Consider the following 21989-nt stretch of genomic DNA (forward strand, 5'->3'; position numbering starts at 1 on the left):
TGTTAAAAATTTTACATTACCATTTACTTAATATATTTCTACCTTTTACTAAGATAGCTTACTTTGTACCAGTTTTTTTCCATATTTTTATACACAATTTTGTGTGTGTGTGTGTGTGTGCACATGTATATTAGACGCAAATATTGTAAGTCATAGTTATGCATATATATAGATTATCGACTTACATGTATCTCTACATACCTATTACATAAACAATTATATTGTATAAATATTTATATATATGAACATGTATTAATACACATGTTTTAAGACAACCAGTTAGATACTTTTAAATGTATTCTCAATGAAAACTTGTACATTTATTTGTAGCATTAATAAAAAAAAAATTAAGGAATTATAAAAGATGTCGGTACGCTAATAATTGAAGTTTTTGTATATTTGTTTACTCTTGTGAATAATTATGATAATAAAAAAAACTTTAAAAAATAATCGTTAAAAATATGCGTCTATTAAAATTAATTTATCCAATAATGTATGAATTTTACATACTTCAAATTTAATGTAAAAAATAAACCACAGAGAAATGTTCTAGTGTTAACACGTCGTATAACTCCAGTTATAGGCTGAATTGAGCTTTTTTGCAGAGAAATGGAACTTTGGTAGTACAGCCAAAATCGGCCCATGCTCCCCATGGGTATATGACCACAATACAATCATCATAGTCAGTGTAACTATTGGGCTCCACTGGAGCCCAGTTGTAGAAATCCGGGGCTGTGTTGTCGCTACTCCACACAAAGGACCCTTCGTTATCCAGATCATTGCCACCAATCCAAAACACACACTGGAACCAACTATCAAAACACTGAGCTTTAAGAAAAAGAATAATCATTGTTGACGTTTCATGACCATGTTTCATGTAACTGGTATACCAGAAATCATAACTAATATTCACTAAGTCTCAGTAAAACCTGTGGCATACTATCTTTAAAACAAGTTTTTTACACATAAAATTGAAATCTGATGTTGATAGAAAATCAATACATATGCAAGTACTATTTTTAAATTCATTGTATACATTGTAAACTTCTTAAAGCTTAAAGGTCAAGATCAGCTAAATGATTCCAAGATATTTTTTATGCGAAAACTATAACGACGCCATAATCGATTTCAATTGATAATTTTACCGTGTTTTACGGCTTGAACGGAATTATGTAGAAACTGAAACAAATGTTTGACATTCAAAATCAATTGATAAGTAATCCTGATGCGTATTTTAAGTTTGACATTATTTTGAAGATGAAGAAAAAGCTAAAAAGGATTTATTTAGCGACTGTAGGCTTTCTAGATACATCTTATTAGTAAAAAAAAGATTGTTTACTTATTTCCTTTATATTTCATAGCAGATCACAGTTTACATTGTGTTTACTGAGAAATTGAGCCCCAATTCACCCTATCAAAAACAATTTTGTTATGAAGCATCACGGAAGGAATTCCTGTATTGAATTTTATAAAGCTGTTGGCACTTTGCATCCTCTAGATTTTGACCGTAAACGATAATATTTTGTTAAAAAAACTTCAAACCCTGTAAATCTCAGTATAATAATTGTATTCACATCAAGTGGCCAGAAATCAATTAAAAATTAACATTTTTGTTGAAATCTTTATACCTCTAGATTTAAACCTAACAATCGTACTAAAAATGATAGATTAAATATAGATATTATTATAAAAAAGTCATATGAATAGTACTTTAAAATTTGTTTTTTTATCTTATTGATTATCAGATTGTCCTACCTGGTGCAAGAGTTCCGAGAATCCAAGAATTCTCTTCAATGGATTCAATTTCAGCAAGATGGGACGAAGAGGTAAGGCATTGAGACTGTATATTAGAGGAAAAAATGAAAAACTTATAAAACTTAAATACTTATATGATATAATGAAAATACTTGTTCAGTATATGTTAAAGTGTATATCAAATGACAGAAAAAAATAGAAATGTTCTAAGGTGATGTGCATAACATGATCCACATATAAAAAATGAACGGTTTCTGGGACAAAATTTGTAGAAAAAAAATTATGAACAAAAATACATATCAAATTACACAACAGTGTTTTGATATGTGCCCTACATATCAACGATTATACATTATATATTATTGGTGATGTAATTAATAAAACATTTCCTACCCTTGCACTTTCCCACGTTGTCCCTGTTTGATTCAAGTAATATAGTTCTCCATTCTCCATATAGTAAGTCCATCCAATTTGACAAGCTGAAAGGCAAAAACTGTGTTAATAAGTAAAAGAGCAGACCACCTCTTCAGAAACCATAGATGTATTATCAAAGTCAGATTTTTGTAAATAAATTATGATATCTCAAAGCCCGCAATTTTTAGAAGCATAGATAGAAACTTTTTTTAAAGAAGTATTTTCACACGCGTTTGAAATTATAGTTAAGTAGCCTCCACCAATTTTGATAGACAATTCGGAATAAGACAGATTGAGGTCCGAAATGATGGACATATTAACATTTGGTGGTTAAAAGTCATAACATTAAAAGACATGGTGTATCTGTCAAATATTTACTATGCTTCTTATCCTGCTGCTTTGCATGCGCTTTGTCATACTTCTCGAGTGATATTAAAGGGACATGTTTTAATACCTCTGTAACCGACAGTTTTAAAAAACTGTTATTCATATTTCTTTAAAACTTCCGTTGTTTAAAATCAACAATTTTCAATCAAATATAAGAACCAATTTTTGTAAATTAATTTTAATGAGTCTCCAGCCAGAGCCAATAAAATGTCCATTCGGAATATTATTGTGAAGAAAACAACCTTCAAAATGCCTTTAAAAATTTAAATTCTGTGCAGCTTTTGAAACATATTTTGAATATATAGGAAATTATGACCAATATTGGCAAAAAAAGGTACTTACGATTAGCTGAAAAAAAATTCCAGTCAGTCCGCGTCTGAAAGACTAATCCTTCTACCAAGTTATCATACAAAAGTTTACAGGATTGAGTTTCTTTGTTATGGAAAACTCCTAGACAATTTGCACCACCGAGAAGACAGTGCTTGGAACATTCAGCAAGGCTCGCGTTCGAAAATGCAATCAGATTTACGTCTGCGTTTTCGGGCAGCATGTTTTGGTGATGTTCGTTCCTACGGTAGAACACTTCTCTTTTATTAGCGTAATTCTTCAGAAACAAGCCAAAAATTGCCCAAAGCAGGTAAACTAGAACCATACTATTCATCTTGTAAAGCTACGCACGTACCTTTTGGGATAAAAACAAGGATTTAACGCATGGCACACTGGGTTATTGTAATGTGATCAATATAAAACTCTATAATGATAGGCCTTGAGAATCGCGCATCAACGGAAGTTGAACAGTTTTCGCATTGGCTATTTGAAAGAAAAGACTCAAAATGAATACTTTATGGTTAATAGCACTTTTACCATGAAAATGTGCTTCGAAAAATTTCAAAAAATCTCAAGTCAATGAAATTAATTATATTAGGTATAAAATGGAGATTATCTTGACTTTCTTGTAATTTAATCAATTGCTATGTGGCTTAATTACATATGTACACGATATACACTCTGGATATTCAGGCGTCCAGAAAAGCACACTCATTTTGTTAAAACCATTCGGATTACGTTCATGAGTACTCTGAAGATGAAAAAGAAGCTTGCGATTCTGATTGTCACACCTATCAGGTTTTTGGAAATCCGGTCTTCTAACATTCTGTTGGAATTCCCATAGGAAACAATTGCGCTCCATTGTTAGCCAATCTATTTCTATTTTTGTATGAAGCAGGATTTTTTTCTCAGACTTGTACATGAAAAAAAATCACTCGTTGTGGCCTTCTACTCGATATTTATATATTGACGACGTGTTATCAAGTAACAACTTTTACTTCCATTCTTACATCGACTCTATATATCCCAGTGAACTTGAAATAAAAGATTCCATATAGTCTGAATTGTCTGTTTCATATTTAGATATTTGACTAGAAAAAGACATGTATGGTAACCGAACAACAAAACTCTATGTGATGACTGATTTTTCTATTGGCAACGTACTTATATAGCAATATACTTTTATCACTTTCAGATGAAGTTTTGTATCTTGGTTGATTCGATACGCAAGGGCATGCTCTGCGCAATGACAATTTCTAAAACGAAGCAAGCTACTGAAAAACAAGTTGATAAAACATGACTATCAACAATTTCGATTGAAACCATCTTTTTGTAAATTCTATGGTCAATGAAACGGCCGTGTCAGCAAAAAAAATCAATATCGCTGGGTTGAATGCAGACTGAAGTTTTTCATACTTATTGTAAGGTCGCTATTAATCACTTAATTATCTACAGATTTCTCTGTTTTTCCGATTACATCACAGTGCACACGACGGGTGTGACCGGTCATCAGAGATTGCGCACTTCTCTATGACACATTCTTCTACCTCTTTTTTGTAGAGGACCGTTTCTGTGCTGCCTCTATTTTGTATTTTTCCTTTGTACTTTTTTTTATTTTGAACACTGTTCGGTATCACCAAGTATATTCTTTTGATGCATTCTACGACGAAAGACTATTTTTAAGAGCAATCTTGAAACACATGCTCATACGTTTCGTAAATATTGTAAGTTGCATGTAATATGTTAAACTTAGGTTATCAAAAAATAAAACTATCTGAAAGTATAAATGCTATACTTCAAAAATTAAAGTTCCTAACTCATCCCTTTTACCTTGCAAGGGAGATACATATATTTTGATTGGAATTGTCCCCCTTTTCTGGCATTATGATATTTTTTTTAACAATTTTAATTTTCTGCAATATTAAATTTATTTAATGGAATTTATTTGCAAATAATGATTAAGAACGGAAACAAATTTCAAAATTCTTTACATTATTGGCAATTTACACAGCAAAGTCATAATTTTATCCAAATTTTGCTAAGATCAGGACAAATTTTGTAGTTTTTTATTCTAAATTTGAAAAAAATGTAATGGCAGATTTAAAAAAAAGTCCTTAATAAAATTCATATAACAACCTTATTATCTACTTTATAATTTATAACATTTAGCCACTTTCTTGGCATTCAAGCGAGATACTACAACAGGAATCATCCCTACCCCTCATTCTTGGATTATGACTTTTTTGGCAATTTCTGTTTTCAACAATCAAAAAAGTAATACATTCTTTAAATTTATTAATTAACACAAACAGAATAATAATCAGAATATATATTTGCTTATTTTAACCGCTAAAGATTGGTTCATCAACATCTAAGTTTACAACCGATTTGTCCAATGCGGTGCATTACTCCTGTCATTGATAAAAATCAACTCTCATCTTTTGTCTTAGATATGCAATCGAATGTAATATCAATCAAAGTACTGAAGAACTGACGGGAGTTGATTTTGTCGATGCTTGTTTATTTTAATATCAATAACATGACAAGTTTCTAATTTGTATTTGAATTACGCACATTTTTATAATATGAACTTTTGGACTTTTTCGACAAGAATGTCGAGAAACCCCTATATGAATCATGTTAAATAATATTTAAAGATAAAATTAATTCAATCAGACTATGTATCAATAATAGAAATATTTCTCGAAAATTGTATGGATCCGAGCAATATTGAACTCTAGTCTCGTTCAACCAAACGCTCGGCTAACACCGTAAATCTCCGACAAGCAAGAGAGACTCTCTGCTTGTCGAAGATTTACGGAGACAGCCGAGCGTCGAGTTGAACGAGACTATATTGAACTCTGGCGTAGGAATACATAAGACTACACAAAATATCTAAATTATTCGTACCATTTGAAATCTGACTATTTTCAAGATATTTATAAATAAGTTTCCTTGAAAAACAATGCTTTAGCATACATTACATTGAATTTATCAATCACTTTCAAGAACTAAGTCTTGTCAGCAGCGATGATTTGTGCTGAGGTCCAAACACTGTTTCACTTTCGGTTTGTCTGAGTAACTGCATAGGAGAGTTGATTAAAATCAACTCCAAAAAAGTGAATAACAACACAGGAAAGTTTAAGGCAGTGTCAATATAGTTTATGGTAGTATCTACCTATACCTGTATTCATCTACCTCGGCTTCGGACATCTTAATTTTTGGCACAATGCTTTGATTTGCGAAGCAAAAAATAATAAACTAGCATCTATATTTTTTTTTAATAAAGACTCATTAAAATAACCACTTTAAGCTATAGACAGTCCACCGTCAACAGTTTATTAGACTATAAATAATAAATCACGGAAAGTTCTTACACAAGTATAAAATATTCATCAAAATGCAACCTGCTGTAGGCACGCTACCTTCAGAAAGAATACGTATGTTCCATGGGTTTCTTAATAGTTATCAATTTTCACTTGAATTTATTTCTGTTAAAAACATGTTTTGGATTATTAATTATATCATTTATTACATCGACTGACGTTGCTTCATCATTCGCTTAATTACTTTAACTAAATATTATAACTGTCTCATACATGTTTAATGTATATCTGATAATGTCGATACATCACATAGGATGTGTTGATCTGGAACGATGGATGAGATGATATCTCCGCTATCTTTTGATAATGTTGTGGTTTTTGTGGGGTGAGATTATATAGGACGGCTTCGGTGGATAACCTATATTTATTGTATGCAGGGTTTTAAAAAAGTGTGCTGGGAAAAAAAAATATTTTCACCAGGTATACTAAGCATTACATTATTTGATCAGTTTTATCTAATAATAATACAATAAAGTACATGCATGGTGTTTTTATTTGCATCACATTTAAGAATAGGTTGTATTCATATTCATACACTGACTGTACACTTATCATGGAGTCATCTGTAGTCCTCGTACTTTCCATCACTGGGGCCTGTGAGGCTACCATACACTCCTGGTCTCCAATATATATTTTCATTTTACAACGTTCTCTTTCAAAGTGTTTCCTCTTTTCTCATCGAGCGCGTTATTTCACTGCTAACGGACCGAATACGTATTTGCATCGACATCTTGTATACGTTCCAAAATTAGCTTGTCACATCACGTGCTTATGAATATTTCAGAATTGCGCGCATGTCAAGTCAAATTAATAGTCTTCGATAAAAATGTATAAAGACTTAAAACTGTCCGACAGAAAAAATGTATGATTAAAATAACATATAAGAACGTAAGATGCAATTGCAAGCAAATGCTCAAATGAATATACCAGTTTCTTGTATGAACGACTGAACAATTGAAAATAGTTGTTTGTTTATATCAGTACACAAAGACTCACCACCTTACAATAAAAAAATATGTACTTATAACATGAAAGTGATGTAGTTGCAGAAATAAAAGAAAAAAATTGTTTCTACTGTAGCATTAATATAATTTTAACAGGTAAAGAAAAAGCGATATGCATCTTCAGGTAATTCAAAAAATCCAAAAAGAAAAAATCAATTTCCGTTCTCTATAATTATTTTTTAATAAATCATAATTAAGGGTACAGCGCTATATAGGCTTAGTATGCACAATATTTAAGTTGTGTTTACCATGCGTAACAAGGATGGAGCTTTCGCAGTGTTGTGAGAATCTGATAATTTTAGGCACAGACGATTCATGATAAACCTCTTTGGAAATTATAATCGACTGTGTAATCGGGAGTATTTCAGTAACTTGTTGATTTGTGCGAGCGTATCAAGCACAATTAATCTTATGATAGGAACCTAAAAGAGATTCATTCAACTTTGTTTGAAGATACTTATTGAATACAATTTGTAATTCTATATTCAATTATCTCATGATATTCCTAGGAGAGTAAAAATTGCATAGATTAATTTTGCACATTTTTCGAATCGCAACCGGTTTTTTGGTTTCTGTTGAACGTAGAATGGGTAAAAAATGAAACTGACAGGACTGAAATCTACACGTCCCGGTTATCGATTGGTCGAAACTTACAGCGACTGAAACAACGGGACTGAAATCTACACGTCCCATTAATCGATTGGTCGAAACATACAGCGACCTAAGAAAAATCACGAACTGCACGAAATAATCATGTTGATGTCAGACTTAAACCCCCATAGGAGACAATTAGGCTGTTTCTTTTAGCTAAAGTACTGATGTACTTTAACAATAATTTCTGAATTTTACTTACTTTTCACAATCATTTTCTTAATTTGCTTTAAAAAATGTAAATACAAACAACAAAATGCTTGATAATTTATGCTGGTTAGGAAGGAAATGATCACTGCAGAAAAAAATATATAGCGGGTAAGTATAATTTTACAATGTAGTTACCTTCACATCCCACATAAATCACAAAACACAAAATTAGTATAGTGTGTTTCATCTAGTCAAATTAATTCCCAGTAAAGAAGACAAAAAAGATTTAGTTTGAAACTTGAAATTGGACTCTGACCTTAACATCAGTGGCCAAAGCTTAGATTCTAGGTAAATCAAAGACCTTTGGACTTTAAAGATTGAATATTGTAGCTAATTACACAAGTGTTGTAAAATTCAAAGGATGACAAGAACTTTAGTTTCTCTTTGGTTTGTTAATAGATTGAACAAGATCTGCTTACAGACGTACATGTCAACAGAACAGCACAGACAACTTTTACAATTAAAGCTGTTTTCCAAAGGTAACAAAAAGTGTCCAACTGATGGTAGTCCAGATGTTGATACTGGTGTTAATCTGAATGCTAACATGAGATTCATAAGCTAAATAACTAATATAATGATCGTTTTGAACTCTTTTAAGAATCTTCAAATAACAATGGCTGAATACAGCATACTTTTAGTGAATGAAGTGTGTATAAATCAAATTTGTGTTGAGCAATGTGCCAAAGGTCTTAATTAGGCCACAATAGAGATTGAAATGATGACTTTAACTCTATAACTTTTTTTTGTTAAATGCTTTTAATCCAATATCTGCACAAATATCTTAAAAACAAAAAATGAAAGCTACCCAAGCTGTATGTGTCATTGTCACAAATTACGAACATCACTGCAAACTATCAAAAAGTAGAAATAGTAAGAGGCTCTAGGGCCTTGACAGTCACCCAAGTCCCATATCCCTCAGATTGACCTGTCAGAAAGTCTCATGTTTGTATTTAAAGTTTCATTTTGAAGTCTTAACCCCAATCTGAGACCCTGCTATTATTGTTTGATGTTTGAAAAATATCCATTCATTAAAAGGGATGAGTGATCAAGACGGAGGAATCTCAGATTATGTAAACTTAAGCTCCTGGGGACAAAATATTTAGTAATAAGAGACCTACCTGTAATGGTCAATCTTTTATTATATTCACACCAAAACATTTGTCTTGTAGTTTTTAAGAAGAAGTTAAAAATGTAAAATTGTGAAGAAACGTCGCACAACACACGATGACGGACGATTAATAGTGCTTCACCTGAGTGACTCAAGTGACCCAAAAAGGATTTCTATTAGAACAAACAAAATTTAGACCAAAGTGACCTTCATTGTTTTAATGAAATTGTCATGTGAATACATTCCATGACAGAGTGTTTGAAGTATAGGACCAACACATTTCATTGATGGGAACACAAACTACAAGTACCGTATATAATCGCCTATAAGTATTTGTTCCTTTATCTCTGTGTGGTTTGTTGAGATTGATGCTGTAAAATTGCTCTTTTGGCATTTTCAGATAGACAAATATTATCTGCAAATATAAAAAAAAAATCTCCGAAGAATGAAAAGAGTCTAAAATCTTATGTTACTAGAATATCATTAATACATATTCAAATATTTCACTAGTGCACCACCATATGCTAAACTGAAAAATTAAATTCTTTTGTTTGTTCAAAGGTAAATGGTTGTGATGTGTGATTTTAAAAGTAACAGTGTCAAACAACAGAATTAACAGAAGAGTTAAACAGGGCACTGAAACAGGCAGACTTATTTGAGTTACATGTAAAATGTAGTGAAAAACTAAAGCGGGATTGAAAATGGCCGCTCAGGTGAAGTGGCCCCTGGTTAAAGGTGGCCATAACAACAGGAGTGACTGTAGATAGAATTAGATTACCCAAGTGACTAAGGTGACCTAAAATTTGTAAAATGTCTTATCGTATCTCTAAATTAGGATTTGTTCTTCAATTATTGTCTGCATATTTAAAAAGTATCCTCAGATGCACATCCTTGCAAGTTTGACGAAGTTTTGACCACAAATATCTTAAATATAAAATTAGCCCCATAAACTTAAATATGCACCAAAAAGACTTTAACCTCATACTGTAAGTCAATTAGTATAAGAACTATCCCCAAACATTGAACAAGCCATGTACTGTAGAATCATTAGATTTCGTGGTGGCTCAATTTTCGTGGAATTCGTGGTTGCCTCTCATCCACAAATTAATATCCTCCACGAATTATTGAATATGGGCTATAAAGTCATATATCCTTTTGTACGTATAAGATAATACACGAAATTACGTCCCGACTAACCTGTAAAACTTGAGCAATCCACGAAAATTGGCCCCCACGAAATTTAATGATTCCACAGTATGCCATTTTAAGGTATAGCATAAGCTTTTTCATACTTTATGCAGTGGGCGTTAAATCTATTATTAAGAAAACAATGAGGTCTTCCATTGCCAAAGATGGATAACTTTAATCACATGCAGGCATTACTTGCTATCAATATTTAATTTCATGACAGTCAACAAATGATGGTACCACAGGAACCAATCCCGTTTTAACATTAATTTCAATGTAACTATAAATAAAGACCTTTCTTTATTTATGGTAACATTGAAATTAATGTTAAAACGGGCTTGGCCCCTATGGATGGTACAGTAAATGACCTTGCATGTAACTGACACTTACTTTGGTTTCCATACATATTATTCCCAGGGAATGTGGCCACAGTACTGAGAACATGGATTCTGCAAAGAGCATACCTCCAACCCGCTCAAGAACACCAGAGTCGAGTTGTTGTTTTAAACATTCAAATGAATGACTTTTAACTTCTTTGGCTTTCACCTATAAATGGAAAAATACAAGGTAGAATTAATTTCATAAAATGTAAACTGTACATTAACTAAAAAAAATTTATTTGGACAATAATGTGGAATTTCAATTTTTATATGTCAGAAAATACCTTTTTTTTTTATTAAAGAGGACTTTGTGGTCGTGGCCATTTTTAGACAGTATTGCACTCCTTTACAAGAAGAGTTCTATATATAAATACACTTACGGTCAACGCAGTTTGTGTATTTACCGCGAATCCTTGTGGTGTGAAATTGATCGCGGTTTAACACTGGTAACTGAGGTAAAACCGCTTCTCACCTTCTCCACACCGTCGCGGTTTCTCCTAGCACCGGAAATATGATTGAGGGAATTAGTGTTTATTTATTTATTTTAAGGAAATAACAAATATTAATTCATATTTATTTATTTTATAAATGTAGTTGATTGTTACAATTTCTAGATTTAAAAAAGTGGGAAAATGAAAGGAACGTGTAATTTTTAAATGACCAACTGAGGAAACATAACGTATAGTGTTTGGTGGCCTCTGTCAAGATAGGTTACCTGCAGCAATTACTGTGACTTGGGGTCTGCTAAATAGAAGTATACAGTGTGTTCTTACAAACAGCAGACTTTTCTTGATAGAATAATTCAATTTCAAACAAATGATTTTTTTAATTCAAATTAAAAGCTAATTTCTGCTGCGTATTTATTACACATAATTTAGGAAAAACATCTGTAAAATAACCTCTTAATGATATACTTAAGAGGTGCTACATGTATAACCAGGGTTAATTAGGAATGGAGATAGCAATTGAGAACACGACTACAGTACAGTTTATATCCATACATGAATTTTTTGCATTTTTTAAATGGCAAAATGTAATTGTTTAAATGAATGTAAATCATGAATCATTTTAGGAATCATATAAACATGTGATTTCTGTGCTGCAGCACAAGTAAAAAAACTTCTTTACACGATATGTGAATCATTATTCATTCCTCTAGCCCTGTTAAAAAAAATTTTAAAAATATTTTTTGAGAGAGAAAGAGAAAGAGGGGAGTAATAATGAATTAAATAAGATTCAGATTGAGGGTAAAAAACATACAAGTTGATGCCTACGTACTTTAGCGTTCTGATAATAGTACATAGACTAATTCTGGGACATATTTTAAACACATCATAAGAAAAAAAAATACTTTTAACTATTCATATTTTCAAGTAAACATATATATATGCATAAATTGCATAATACATTGTTATGTTTGGTTTTCTTGTACAATTCCAAGAAAGTAATGAATTTTTCAATCTTCTTATGGTGTTTATATTTAAGTTTTAACGAAATAAAAACAGAAATAAATAGCGGTGTTTTCTCTCTTCTCAATTAAATCCTTAAGACCAAGCACACACCTGTTACGGTGTCTTACACCGTCGCGGTAAACTTGTAACGCGGCGATTACCATGATGAGTCCGATGACAATACCGCAACGGTGTATCACGGAAAGGATTAAAACGCCACCACAGTGTCACGGGAAAAAATGGGATCCGCGTTGGCCGTAGTATATAGGAAAATCTTTAAATTTGCAAGGTAAAATATATGGATTTTTTCCTTAAGTTACAGAAATAGTAATATACTTATCAAGAGGCCCATGGGCCACATCGCTCACCTGAATAGTTCTTTGTAACATTCTATTTCGTAGCATATGCTATTTTTATTTTAAACTTTGAACCCTTTCTGGGGCCCCAGTATTGGTCCAAGGTCTATGGTTGGCTTTAACAATTTAGAATTTACACTATATTTGAATATCCTTGCACAGTAGTCTCACAAACGGTAGCATTATAGTTCTCGAGAAAAACTTTCTAAAAATATTTTCCATATATATTTCTATGTTAAATTTTGAACCCCTTTTGGGCCCCCAGTATTAGTCCAGTGGTCACAGCTTTATTTATTCAGAATCTACATTATTTAAGGATGCTTGCATAGTAATCTCACAAGTTGAAGCGTTGTAGCTCTCTAGAAAAAGATTTTTAAACATGTTCCCTCTATATTTCTATGTTAAACTCATCGTAAGTTTGTTTCTAAGTTGTAATAGTTACACAGAGCTGCAAAAAAGAAAACTCAATATTTGAAATGCTTTTGGGGGTAAATCAACAAACCATATTTCTGCAATCTTCTACAGTTACGTAATATTTTTTACATCGGTTATGTAAATCATATTTGACAAGATAATTTTTACTTACAGACTGGTGTGATCCAAATCTTTGTCCACTCGTCCTGCCCTTTCTATGTTAGTTTTTACATCTGCCATGAAAGACTGTTCCACCATGATCTTAATTTGTTTATGACCAGAAAACCGCTTGCAGATGGTATCAAAGTCCTCGCAGATGGCATCAACGTCGAAAATAAACAGCAAATTCTCTGTGGTAAGACGGCAAAACTTTTCAACAGGTTTTTTTTTCAAAATTTGGAAACTCCATCGTAATGTCAGTTTTAACATTCTGCATAAATTCTTTGAGAGGCTCAGGTTTATCATTGTAAAATATGTTGGTGTCTTTCAAATTTAAGTACTGCCATTTACTGGCCGGCAAAAGTCCTTCTCCACTATCTGATGAACTTCCTACTGAATAACTTTTGTCTGTTTCTTCTTCTTTTTCATGTTTTCTTTTCTTACTGCCAATCATTTCCACATAAGATGCCATAACTCTAAGTCAAAAAATAAACTTATGATTATGAGATCAGCTCAACTCGACAAGGCATCGCTTATGTATACTTTGAATAACAGGTATATGAACATGTATACGTGCATTTGAAATGTCTGCAGCTTAATAAGCCTTTAGAAATATCAAATTATATTCTGATTATATGATGATGGGCCAAACTATTCATCTGAGCAACAATGGTCGACTGCAATGACTCTGACACTAACAGCTTTTAATAAGTCAAAATTGATACAAAAATATTTGTGCAAATTTAGCAGAGTAAGTTTTTAGTTCATTTTCAGCACATATTTTAAAACACTGAGTTCATTTAAAAGCCAGGAAGAGATATTTTTAAGCTGATCTTCAGTTAACTGAACTTTATTTTACAACGATTGCAAACAAGTTCTACAACTTATATCAACCTCTCTAGTTGGCAAGGAGTGCCCTGAGAGAATCCACGTCTGAACAGGTGATGATCATGGCCTTTAATTAACATACAACCACTGCTAATAACGAGGAATGGGGGATGGATCTCAGGTCACAGCAGTGTGAAGCAAGTGTATTGTTTTCTATGTTACTTGGATAATTATGTTTAGTGTATGTAAACACCTTGGCCTACAGTGTTAGAAGTAAATACAGGAAATTACATGAAATCACTAGGTCATATATGTAGTAGAATATTTTGGATAACTTTGAATTAGTCTTTAAGATTAAGACAAATAAAAAGAATTGTGGATATTGATTGCATCAACCATTTATTTCAGTTTTCTTTTGCATTGCAACTTACAAGAAATACTTGAATATATAATGCATGACTCAAATCTCTAAAACTGCAATGACAGTTTCTACGAAAGGGGTATTCAATTATCAAGGTATCTGTAGGTTCATATCTGGCACAGGGAGCTTCTAAAACCAGTGCATGGAAAAAGAACGAGCTTAATCTACGGGTACATGTATCTCAAGAAAAATGAGTGTTGCAGATAAGAACAAGAAGCTATTACATGCCTCAATTACTTCGTAGCTTGTCGAGAAACATAAACAAGCAGAAGAAAATTTATGTATGACATCATGGCTTATCCCTCGGCTGATAAGTTTTTTTATTTTTATGGCTTAGATAAGGGAATTATATTCAAAATGTTTCAAGTTTAACAGTTATCATATCAATCCAATATGGGGGGGGGTAAAAATATAAAAATATATATTTTTGGATAGAAATTTAGCAGATCATTTTGTGATAAATAAAATAATAATGACTTTCGCACTCCTACAATGAGGAACATGGTATATTATTATCATACAAAAAATGAAGACACCAAGAAGACAAAATTTATGTTGAGAGGTTTTAGATTAGGACATGCCTTTGATGTGTAGCCATGTTACTTGACAATGGTGCGATACATGTGTTGTGTAGCTCCTATACCTCGATCGCATCACATGTTAAACTGTATACACATATTGCCGTGGAATTGCAGACGTTTAGGCCCCAACATATTTAGGCCCCAAGACGGTTAGGCCCCAGGTAAGATGTTTAGGCCCCAACATGTTTAGGCCCCAACATGTTTAGGCACCAGGGCCCGGTTTTTCGAAAGGTGGTTAACTCTAACACCGTGTTAACTCTGTGTTAAACTCGGTGTTAAAGTTAACGAAATGGTTAAGTGTTTTTCGAAAGTGTGTTAGGGTTTAACCATGTGTTAACTCTGTGTTAACTTTAATCCACCCCCAGTACCTTGGTTAAAGATTTAACACAATGGTTAACTACTAACGCAGTGATTTCAAAATGGCCGTTCGCTTGGCACTTCAGCCACCTCAAGACAAAAAAAGAAGCTTTCGAGCAGCTGTTGACCCTCTTCAAGGCTGGTCAGATGAAGAATTGCGGAAACGATATAGATTTGGTAGGCAGGGGCTAAATTTTTTAACAGAATTGTTGGAAAATGATCTTCAGAGGCCAACAAGAAGAAGCCATGCCATATCAGTCCCACATCAAATACTAATAGCGTTAAGGTTTTATAGCAGTGGGAGTTTTCTACAAGTTATTGGGGACACTTTAGGTATGTACACTTAATTGGTAAAAAAATTCAATTAATATTAAATTCTTTGTCTTAATTACTGTGAGTTATAGTACTCTTCTGCTTATCGTGCAATAGCTTGACCGAAAGCTATGGGGATATTTTAATCTAAAGTATATTCAACATAGTCTAACTTAAATTCTAAGTTCTAACTCCCCCACCTTTGAAAATCTTAGGATTTGAGAAGAGCACCGTATCCAAAACTGTCAAGGATGTGACGGATGCTATCGTTGCAAGGGCCGGGCAGTTCATCAAGTGGCCAGTAACATCAGGCGCAAGGGCTGCCATCAAGAATGGTTTTTATCTGCAGGCCCGATTTCCAAATGTAATCGGCTGCATCGATGGAACACATGTCCGAATTGTAGCACCATCAACAGATGAAAATGCATATGATTATACACATATGTTAATAGGAAAGGCTTCCACAGCATCAATGTGCAAGCAGTCTGCGATCACGATGGTAAATAAATGGGCCTTGACCTTGTATGCAATACCCCTTACATCACTTTAAAACGTTTCACTTTTTCTATAAAAAAAACGGGCAATGTACTGAAACCGTGGAACACCAATATTTATAATGTAAAAATAAGCTACAGCAGGTGAAAATTCATTATAAGTCACAGTGCCCATAGTACTCTTTATAAAATAAGATTTGGATTATATCTATAAACACTTTTTTATGCATTCTTATATTAATTAATTCACTGTCATTGCAATAAATTATATAATCAAATATGTACAGACATGAAAGCCAGTAGACAGCAGCTTTTATATATATATATATATATATATATATATATATATATATATATATATATATATATATATATATATATATATATATATATATATATATACGACGATGGATATTAAAGCGGTTGTTTATTTTTTTTTATTTGTGATAATGTGAATCATGTTTCATTCTGAATCAGATCAGTTTGTGTAATTTTCATTGGATAAAGGTAGACAAGTGATTAAATGGGTTGATTTATATCAGAGATAGGGGTTATTTACAATCAAACTTTTGTTTTTCATCATTTTTTTTCATGTGTCATGTATAAGTTATTTAATATCACACCTGTCTCACTGGAAATGGAGGTCTCCATTCCTCCAGGAATTCCCATAAAAGAGCTGCAGTCTTTGTACATATCAACAATCTCTGTAACCGTCTGTGATAAGGGTGTAGGAGGTGGCCCCCCTCCGGTCCTTTTTGCCTCCCTCCGATGCTCTGCGAATTTCTGCTTGGCATCCCTACACGTGTTTCGCCATTTGTCCCTCACTTCATTAATTGTTCTTTTTGTATTGCCAACAGCATTGACCTTTTCAGTTATATTCAACCAAATAGCTTGTTTTTAGGTCTTTCCACCTTTCAGGTGAAAGACCTCTTGTTTTCTTTATGTTTTTTTTTTCTTCTTCATCTTCTTTTTTTCTATTTAGCTCGGGGTGACTTTTTTATTATAAGAGTTATCCAAACAATTTAAACTTTATGTAATTGCTCATTACAAGTTATGGTACCAATTGACCCTGTGTCAAAGAACTCCCAGAACTTACAGAGTTATATCGCCTATTGAGAAGAAAATGCTTGTTATCGCTACTCCTCTGAAACCATAAGAGATACGGATTTGGAACTTTTACCAATGTCTTCATTACACTTAGATGGTTCTTCAATCTATTCATACCAAAAGGATTTGAGGCCCCCTTGTAGTAGTTATTGCCCCTGAAAGTATTTAAATTTCCATAAAATCACTTCCAACTTTTTTATTATTTATCATAGAGACTTCGGACCACTTGGGATGGAAGAGTCTACCTTGGCCGAACAAAATGACATAAAGGTCAAAGGTCAAGGTAAATTGAGAAGCTGTTAATTAACGAGTTTTTATATCTCTTTTGTTTATGGTGGTAGAGAAAAACATTTTTATGGATGTAGTAGGACATCTTAAGACATTTTAAAATATAGCCCCTTGGCTCATACTTTTGAATAATTACAGAGTTATAGCCCCTATTGTACGAAATGCTTGTTATCGCTACTCCTCTGAAACCATAATAGATAGAGACTTGGAACTTTTACCAATGTATTCAGTACACTTGGAGGGTTCTTCAATCTATTCATACCGAAAGGATCTGAGGCCCTCTTCTAGTAGTTATTCCCCCTGAAAATTTTTAAATTTCTATAAAATCCATTCCAACTTTTTTTTATTATTAGTCGTACAGACTTCGGACTACTTGGAATAAAAGCATCTACCTTGGCCGAACAAAATGACATAAAGGTCAAAGGTCAACGTCATTTGGAAGTCCGTTAATTAATGAATTTTCATATCATTTGAATTACAGAATTATAGCAAGGGTTTCAATAACTTGCTGGATTGCGCAATAAGGTATTCAATTGGGTCAGCCAGGTATCACATCAAGTCCTGTGGTTACTCAAGTGGAACTTGCCATTCATTTTGTTCAAAGACAGCTAGCCTCTAGGGCACTCTTTTATTGTTAGTTAAATCTATTTCTATAGTATTGGCTTGATAATAATAAAAAATCTCTTAAAAAACCATTTATCAATTAATAGCTTCGTGGTTTTCCCATTTTATAATACAACATGTATCATAGGTATAATAATTTTTTGTATACCTTATTGAGCAATCTAGCAATTCATTAAAAATATTAGGTGGAAAGACCTCTAATTGTTCGAGAACAATTAGCCTACTAGTTTTTATTTGTTATAACATTAGAGAACTTACTCTCCAAAACAGGGTTAGCTTTCACCTCATTATGAATGATGTTCATCTCCATAATACTTAAATTTTGACTCCTTGCCCTCTTGGGCTTGGAGCAGACATCTAAAGCCTCCATGTTTACATAGGAAGTACAAATGCATTATGGGTAACCAAGTGGTTAGCAAGTGGTTAACTCAGTTAACACAGTGTTAGCTAACCATTGCGTTAAATTGCTTTTGATCAACAGAATTTAACCACTGCGTTAGCTAATCACTTGATTAGGATTTAACAAGTCGTTATCCTAAACACTGTGTTAAATTTAACAACCTTTCGAAAAACCGGGCCCTGTTGTTTATAATAATAACTGATAGTTGAAAGAACATGGCTTTTAAGCACTTTTGAGCCAATAAATGCAATTAATTAACTTTAATTTGTAGTAAACTAACAATCGTTACGCAAACATGGCGTTGTTTACTTTATATACAAATTCTTGAAAAACTTAAATCACGAAAAACATTATGCTATAAACTTGCAAGCACACGCTATCAATGATAGTATCATCTAGCATGGTTATTTGTCCGTGCTTTAAATCAGTTAATACCGTGATCAAATCATACTATCATCACAAAGAAACGAACAAATGTTATATAAGGTGAAGTATTTCATTATTGATATTTCAAGAAAAAAAAAAAACAAATTATTGCAATTTTTCTATTATTATAATTATACAACACCTGTATGTCATAAAATTGTTCAGTAAGCTTATTTATGGCAACTGATTTATACATAATATTTTTAAGAACCCTAGCTTATATGTCCCAATAGAATTCACCTTCTTATTACCCAAATATTTGTGAAATATTATTTCTGTGATCATATTTGTACAATTAAAGGATATCTCCCAAAATTATGTAATTTTTCTGCCAATGAAGCTTAACTTGTATTTGGGTATGTAGATGTATATTTTAATAAATAGATTATTAACATTATTCTCAGGTATTTCTTTGGCAGGCAAAAGAAAACCACATTGAGTTCATTTATATTCTTTTATCATCATCAATGAAAAACAAATTCATTGAATAAACAAGCAATCATTTTAAGCATATCATGTTAAGTATATATATATATATGCAGTAAAAATACACATTAACCATCTAATAAAAAGTCAATACATGTGTACTACTATAAGTTTGCACAGCACTAAGTTGTCTCACAATCACATAAAAAAAATTGATAAACATGCACAGACTTAATTGAGAACAATCACGCCCATTCACTCGGTGGTTGGCCCATACAGAGAAGCACATGCTCGCAGGAGCTGAGTTGTTGTCATCACTCTGTTGTTATATTCTTCCCACGCCTTGAATAACTTGCCATTTAGCTTGTTGTACCTCTTCCTGTTGATCCTCTTCATCTTTCCTTCTGACAGTAGTCTGGCAATCAATAGAATGTTCTTTGCTTCACCGTAAAGTTCCACAAGGAGAAGGTAGAACGGAACTTTACCCGAGCGATTAACTTTGCTATTGATCCGGTTGTGCCACCCTTCAAGGTCGTTGTTTGTGCGGACTGAAAGCATGAACACAGACCAATTCTTGACGGGGAAAGTTGGGTTACGGATCCTCTGACGCCACACATATCCATCAAGGAATCTAGCTGGTCGTTGTTAGCTTTTCTGTCAAGGTGGTGAAATGTTTCCTCGACATGCTCCGGTGGCAGGAAAGGCAAGGCAAGGACCTGTCTAATGAATGAAAAGACATCTCCTCGTTTATTGTACGCTCTCTGAAACAAATATTGAAGATAAATAAGTGAGGATTTTTCATGATGTAAAATTTTTCTGTACATAAACATGCAAATGTCAAAGATTATTTAGTGAGGATTTTTCATTATACTTTATATCTTTCTACATATATCTACATATAAAGATATTGAAGTTTTTTTTTTCTTTCTTTATATACTGCAAACAAAAGTTTTGATAAATTTAATGCAATAAGATTTAATTACCTGCAAACCCAATTCCTGGACCTTTCGATACATGGCTTGTGTCCAATGGAAAACGCATCCTTGGATAGTATAGGCGGGGAAGCGGTCCTGCAGGGCCCTCCACAGAGCAGCTTCGAAATCCACTACAAATGACTGAAGTTTGATCTGGTCTGGAAGCAGGTGGTGAACTGTCCTCAAAACCTAAAATTTACAATGATCAGTTTATAATTTCATTGTTAGAAAAAATTGAAACCTTCCAATTTTTTTTAAGCAATCACTTTTATCAATTACATCAATGATTACCTCATAATAATCAGCCTTTCTCTTGCTGGACATGAAGCAGTACATTAGGGGGACTTGCTTCATATGCGTCCCACTTCTGATAAAAGGAGTTGATGGTGAATAGTTGAACCCAGGGACGGTTCACTACTCTAAATGTGGCATCAATATACCAAGTCTTGGCGTTTCCCAGCAACTCTAACTAGTGATCTGTGTATAACAGAAGATGTCGATGTCCAAAGGCATCCACATCAATGGAGTTAAATTCGGGCATGTTTTCTTGCATGAAGCTGTTGTCAAGCTGAAGTAGAATATAAATGTCTTTGTTAATAAATATTCCACAATAAAAGACAATAACACAATGAAAGATAATATATATATATGTGTGTGTGTTAAATTGAATTCAGCTTACCATGAAATCCAAATCTTGGGGGTCTTGTGGTCTAAGCTGTCTTCTTACTCGATTTGCGTTCCTTGTCAAGTTGGCCGGCTTTGGTAGACTGGCTGGTGGTGCATGCATTTCAGTCGCTGCTAATACTGTCTCTACAACTCTTGGGGCTGACTGCGTAAAGATGTTTTGGCAGCATTCTTTTTCACCTGTATGCATAATAATAACATGGTCAGTTTTTTGTTCAAATACAATTTATATAGTACATTCTTTACATATCATTTAAACATGGTCTTTCTTCTCTTCATATACAATTACATTCAACAAAGTGCATTCCTCACATATCAAATATAACATGGTCAAATTGTTATAATTCTCGTGTATTATTCAGCAGGGTGAATATGGTTCCTCACACCTTCTTGGAAGTTGTCTCCTGTCTGCGTTACAGCGGCTGGACATGGTTGATCGTTTCCCCGCTTAACACATCTCCTATAGGTGTAGTCGTCTCCCCTCTGTTTCTAAAAAACATGAATCGTTCATTAATAACAACTAATGAGTCATTTGAACTTTATCTTAATACACACTGGACCTTTTTTCTGAAACATGAGTCAGTTAGAGAAATACATGTGCCTTCATTGTATACTGGAGGCCCCTCTTGTCTACCAGCTTTCGCTTGCCTTTCTTGCTACCATTTTCTATTATCTCATACTATGGCTCTACATCATCTGCATTGGTTATAACATCAATGGTCTCATCTTGAATGGAGTTTTCATGGATGGCTTCAGGCACAAGATAGGAGTTGTCGGCTAAGAATCTTCTTGAGGACCCTGAGATATTAGAGGAGTTGTCAAAGTTATTTAAAATTTAAATCAGGAATTTTAAAACTTTCTCATATAATATCACTCT

The 21989-nt window shown here is 33.1% G+C and overlaps 2 protein-coding genes and 1 pseudogene across 2 annotated transcripts; 1 reads left to right on the forward strand and 2 right to left on the reverse strand.

The window, feature by feature from the left end:
- Window positions 1-556: 556 nt before the first annotated feature.
- On the reverse strand, window positions 557-2208 carry LOC128185026 (lectin BRA-3-like). The gene is made up of 3 exons (XM_052854696.1): window positions 2149-2208; window positions 1756-1840; window positions 557-828 (listed from the first exon to the last, which is right to left on the reverse strand). Exons 1-3 carry the CDS (start codon window positions 2206-2208, stop codon window positions 578-580), a joined length of 396 nt encoding a protein of 131 aa, XP_052710656.1. The 3' UTR covers window positions 557-577.
- A 13066-nt stretch (window positions 2209-15274) lies between these two features.
- LOC128183805 (putative nuclease HARBI1) lies at window positions 15275-16731 on the forward strand. The gene is made up of 3 exons (XM_052852962.1): window positions 15275-15710; window positions 15875-16188; window positions 16726-16731. The coding sequence occupies exons 1-3, from the start codon at window positions 15440-15442 to the stop codon at window positions 16729-16731; spliced, it is 591 nt and encodes a 196-aa protein (XP_052708922.1). The 5' UTR covers window positions 15275-15439.
- Window positions 16732-19638: 2907 nt separating this feature from the next.
- On the reverse strand, window positions 19639-21227 carry LOC128185008 (uncharacterized; annotated as a pseudogene).
- Between the last annotated feature and the right edge of the window lie 762 nt (window positions 21228-21989).

The sequence above is a fragment of the Crassostrea angulata genome, chromosome 5 (genome assembly GCF_025612915.1).
Source record: "Crassostrea angulata isolate pt1a10 chromosome 5, ASM2561291v2, whole genome shotgun sequence".
In the NCBI taxonomy this organism is placed as follows: domain Eukaryota; kingdom Metazoa; phylum Mollusca; class Bivalvia; order Ostreida; family Ostreidae; genus Magallana; species Magallana angulata.

Bases quoted from the DNA above. Each gene is read 5' to 3' on its own strand.
- LOC128183805 (XM_052852962.1), top strand. From the start codon at position 15,440: ATGGCCGTTCGCTTGGCACTTCAGCCACCTCAAGACAAAAAAAGAAGC. The intron at 15,711-15,874 runs GTATGTACACTT...TTAAATTCTAAG, and splicing joins AGTTATTGGGGACACTTTAG to TTCTAACTCCCCCACCTTTG.
- LOC128185026 (XM_052854696.1), bottom strand. From the start codon at position 2,208: ATGGAGAATGGAGAACTATATTACTTGAATCAAACAGGGACAACGTGG. The intron at 1,841-2,148 runs GTAGGAAATGTT...TCTAATATACAG, and splicing joins CAACGTGGGAAAGTGCAAGG to TCTCAATGCCTTACCTCTTC. The intron at 829-1,755 runs GTAGGACAATCT...TTTTTCTTAAAG, and splicing joins TCTCGGAACTCTTGCACCAG to CTCAGTGTTTTGATAGTTGG.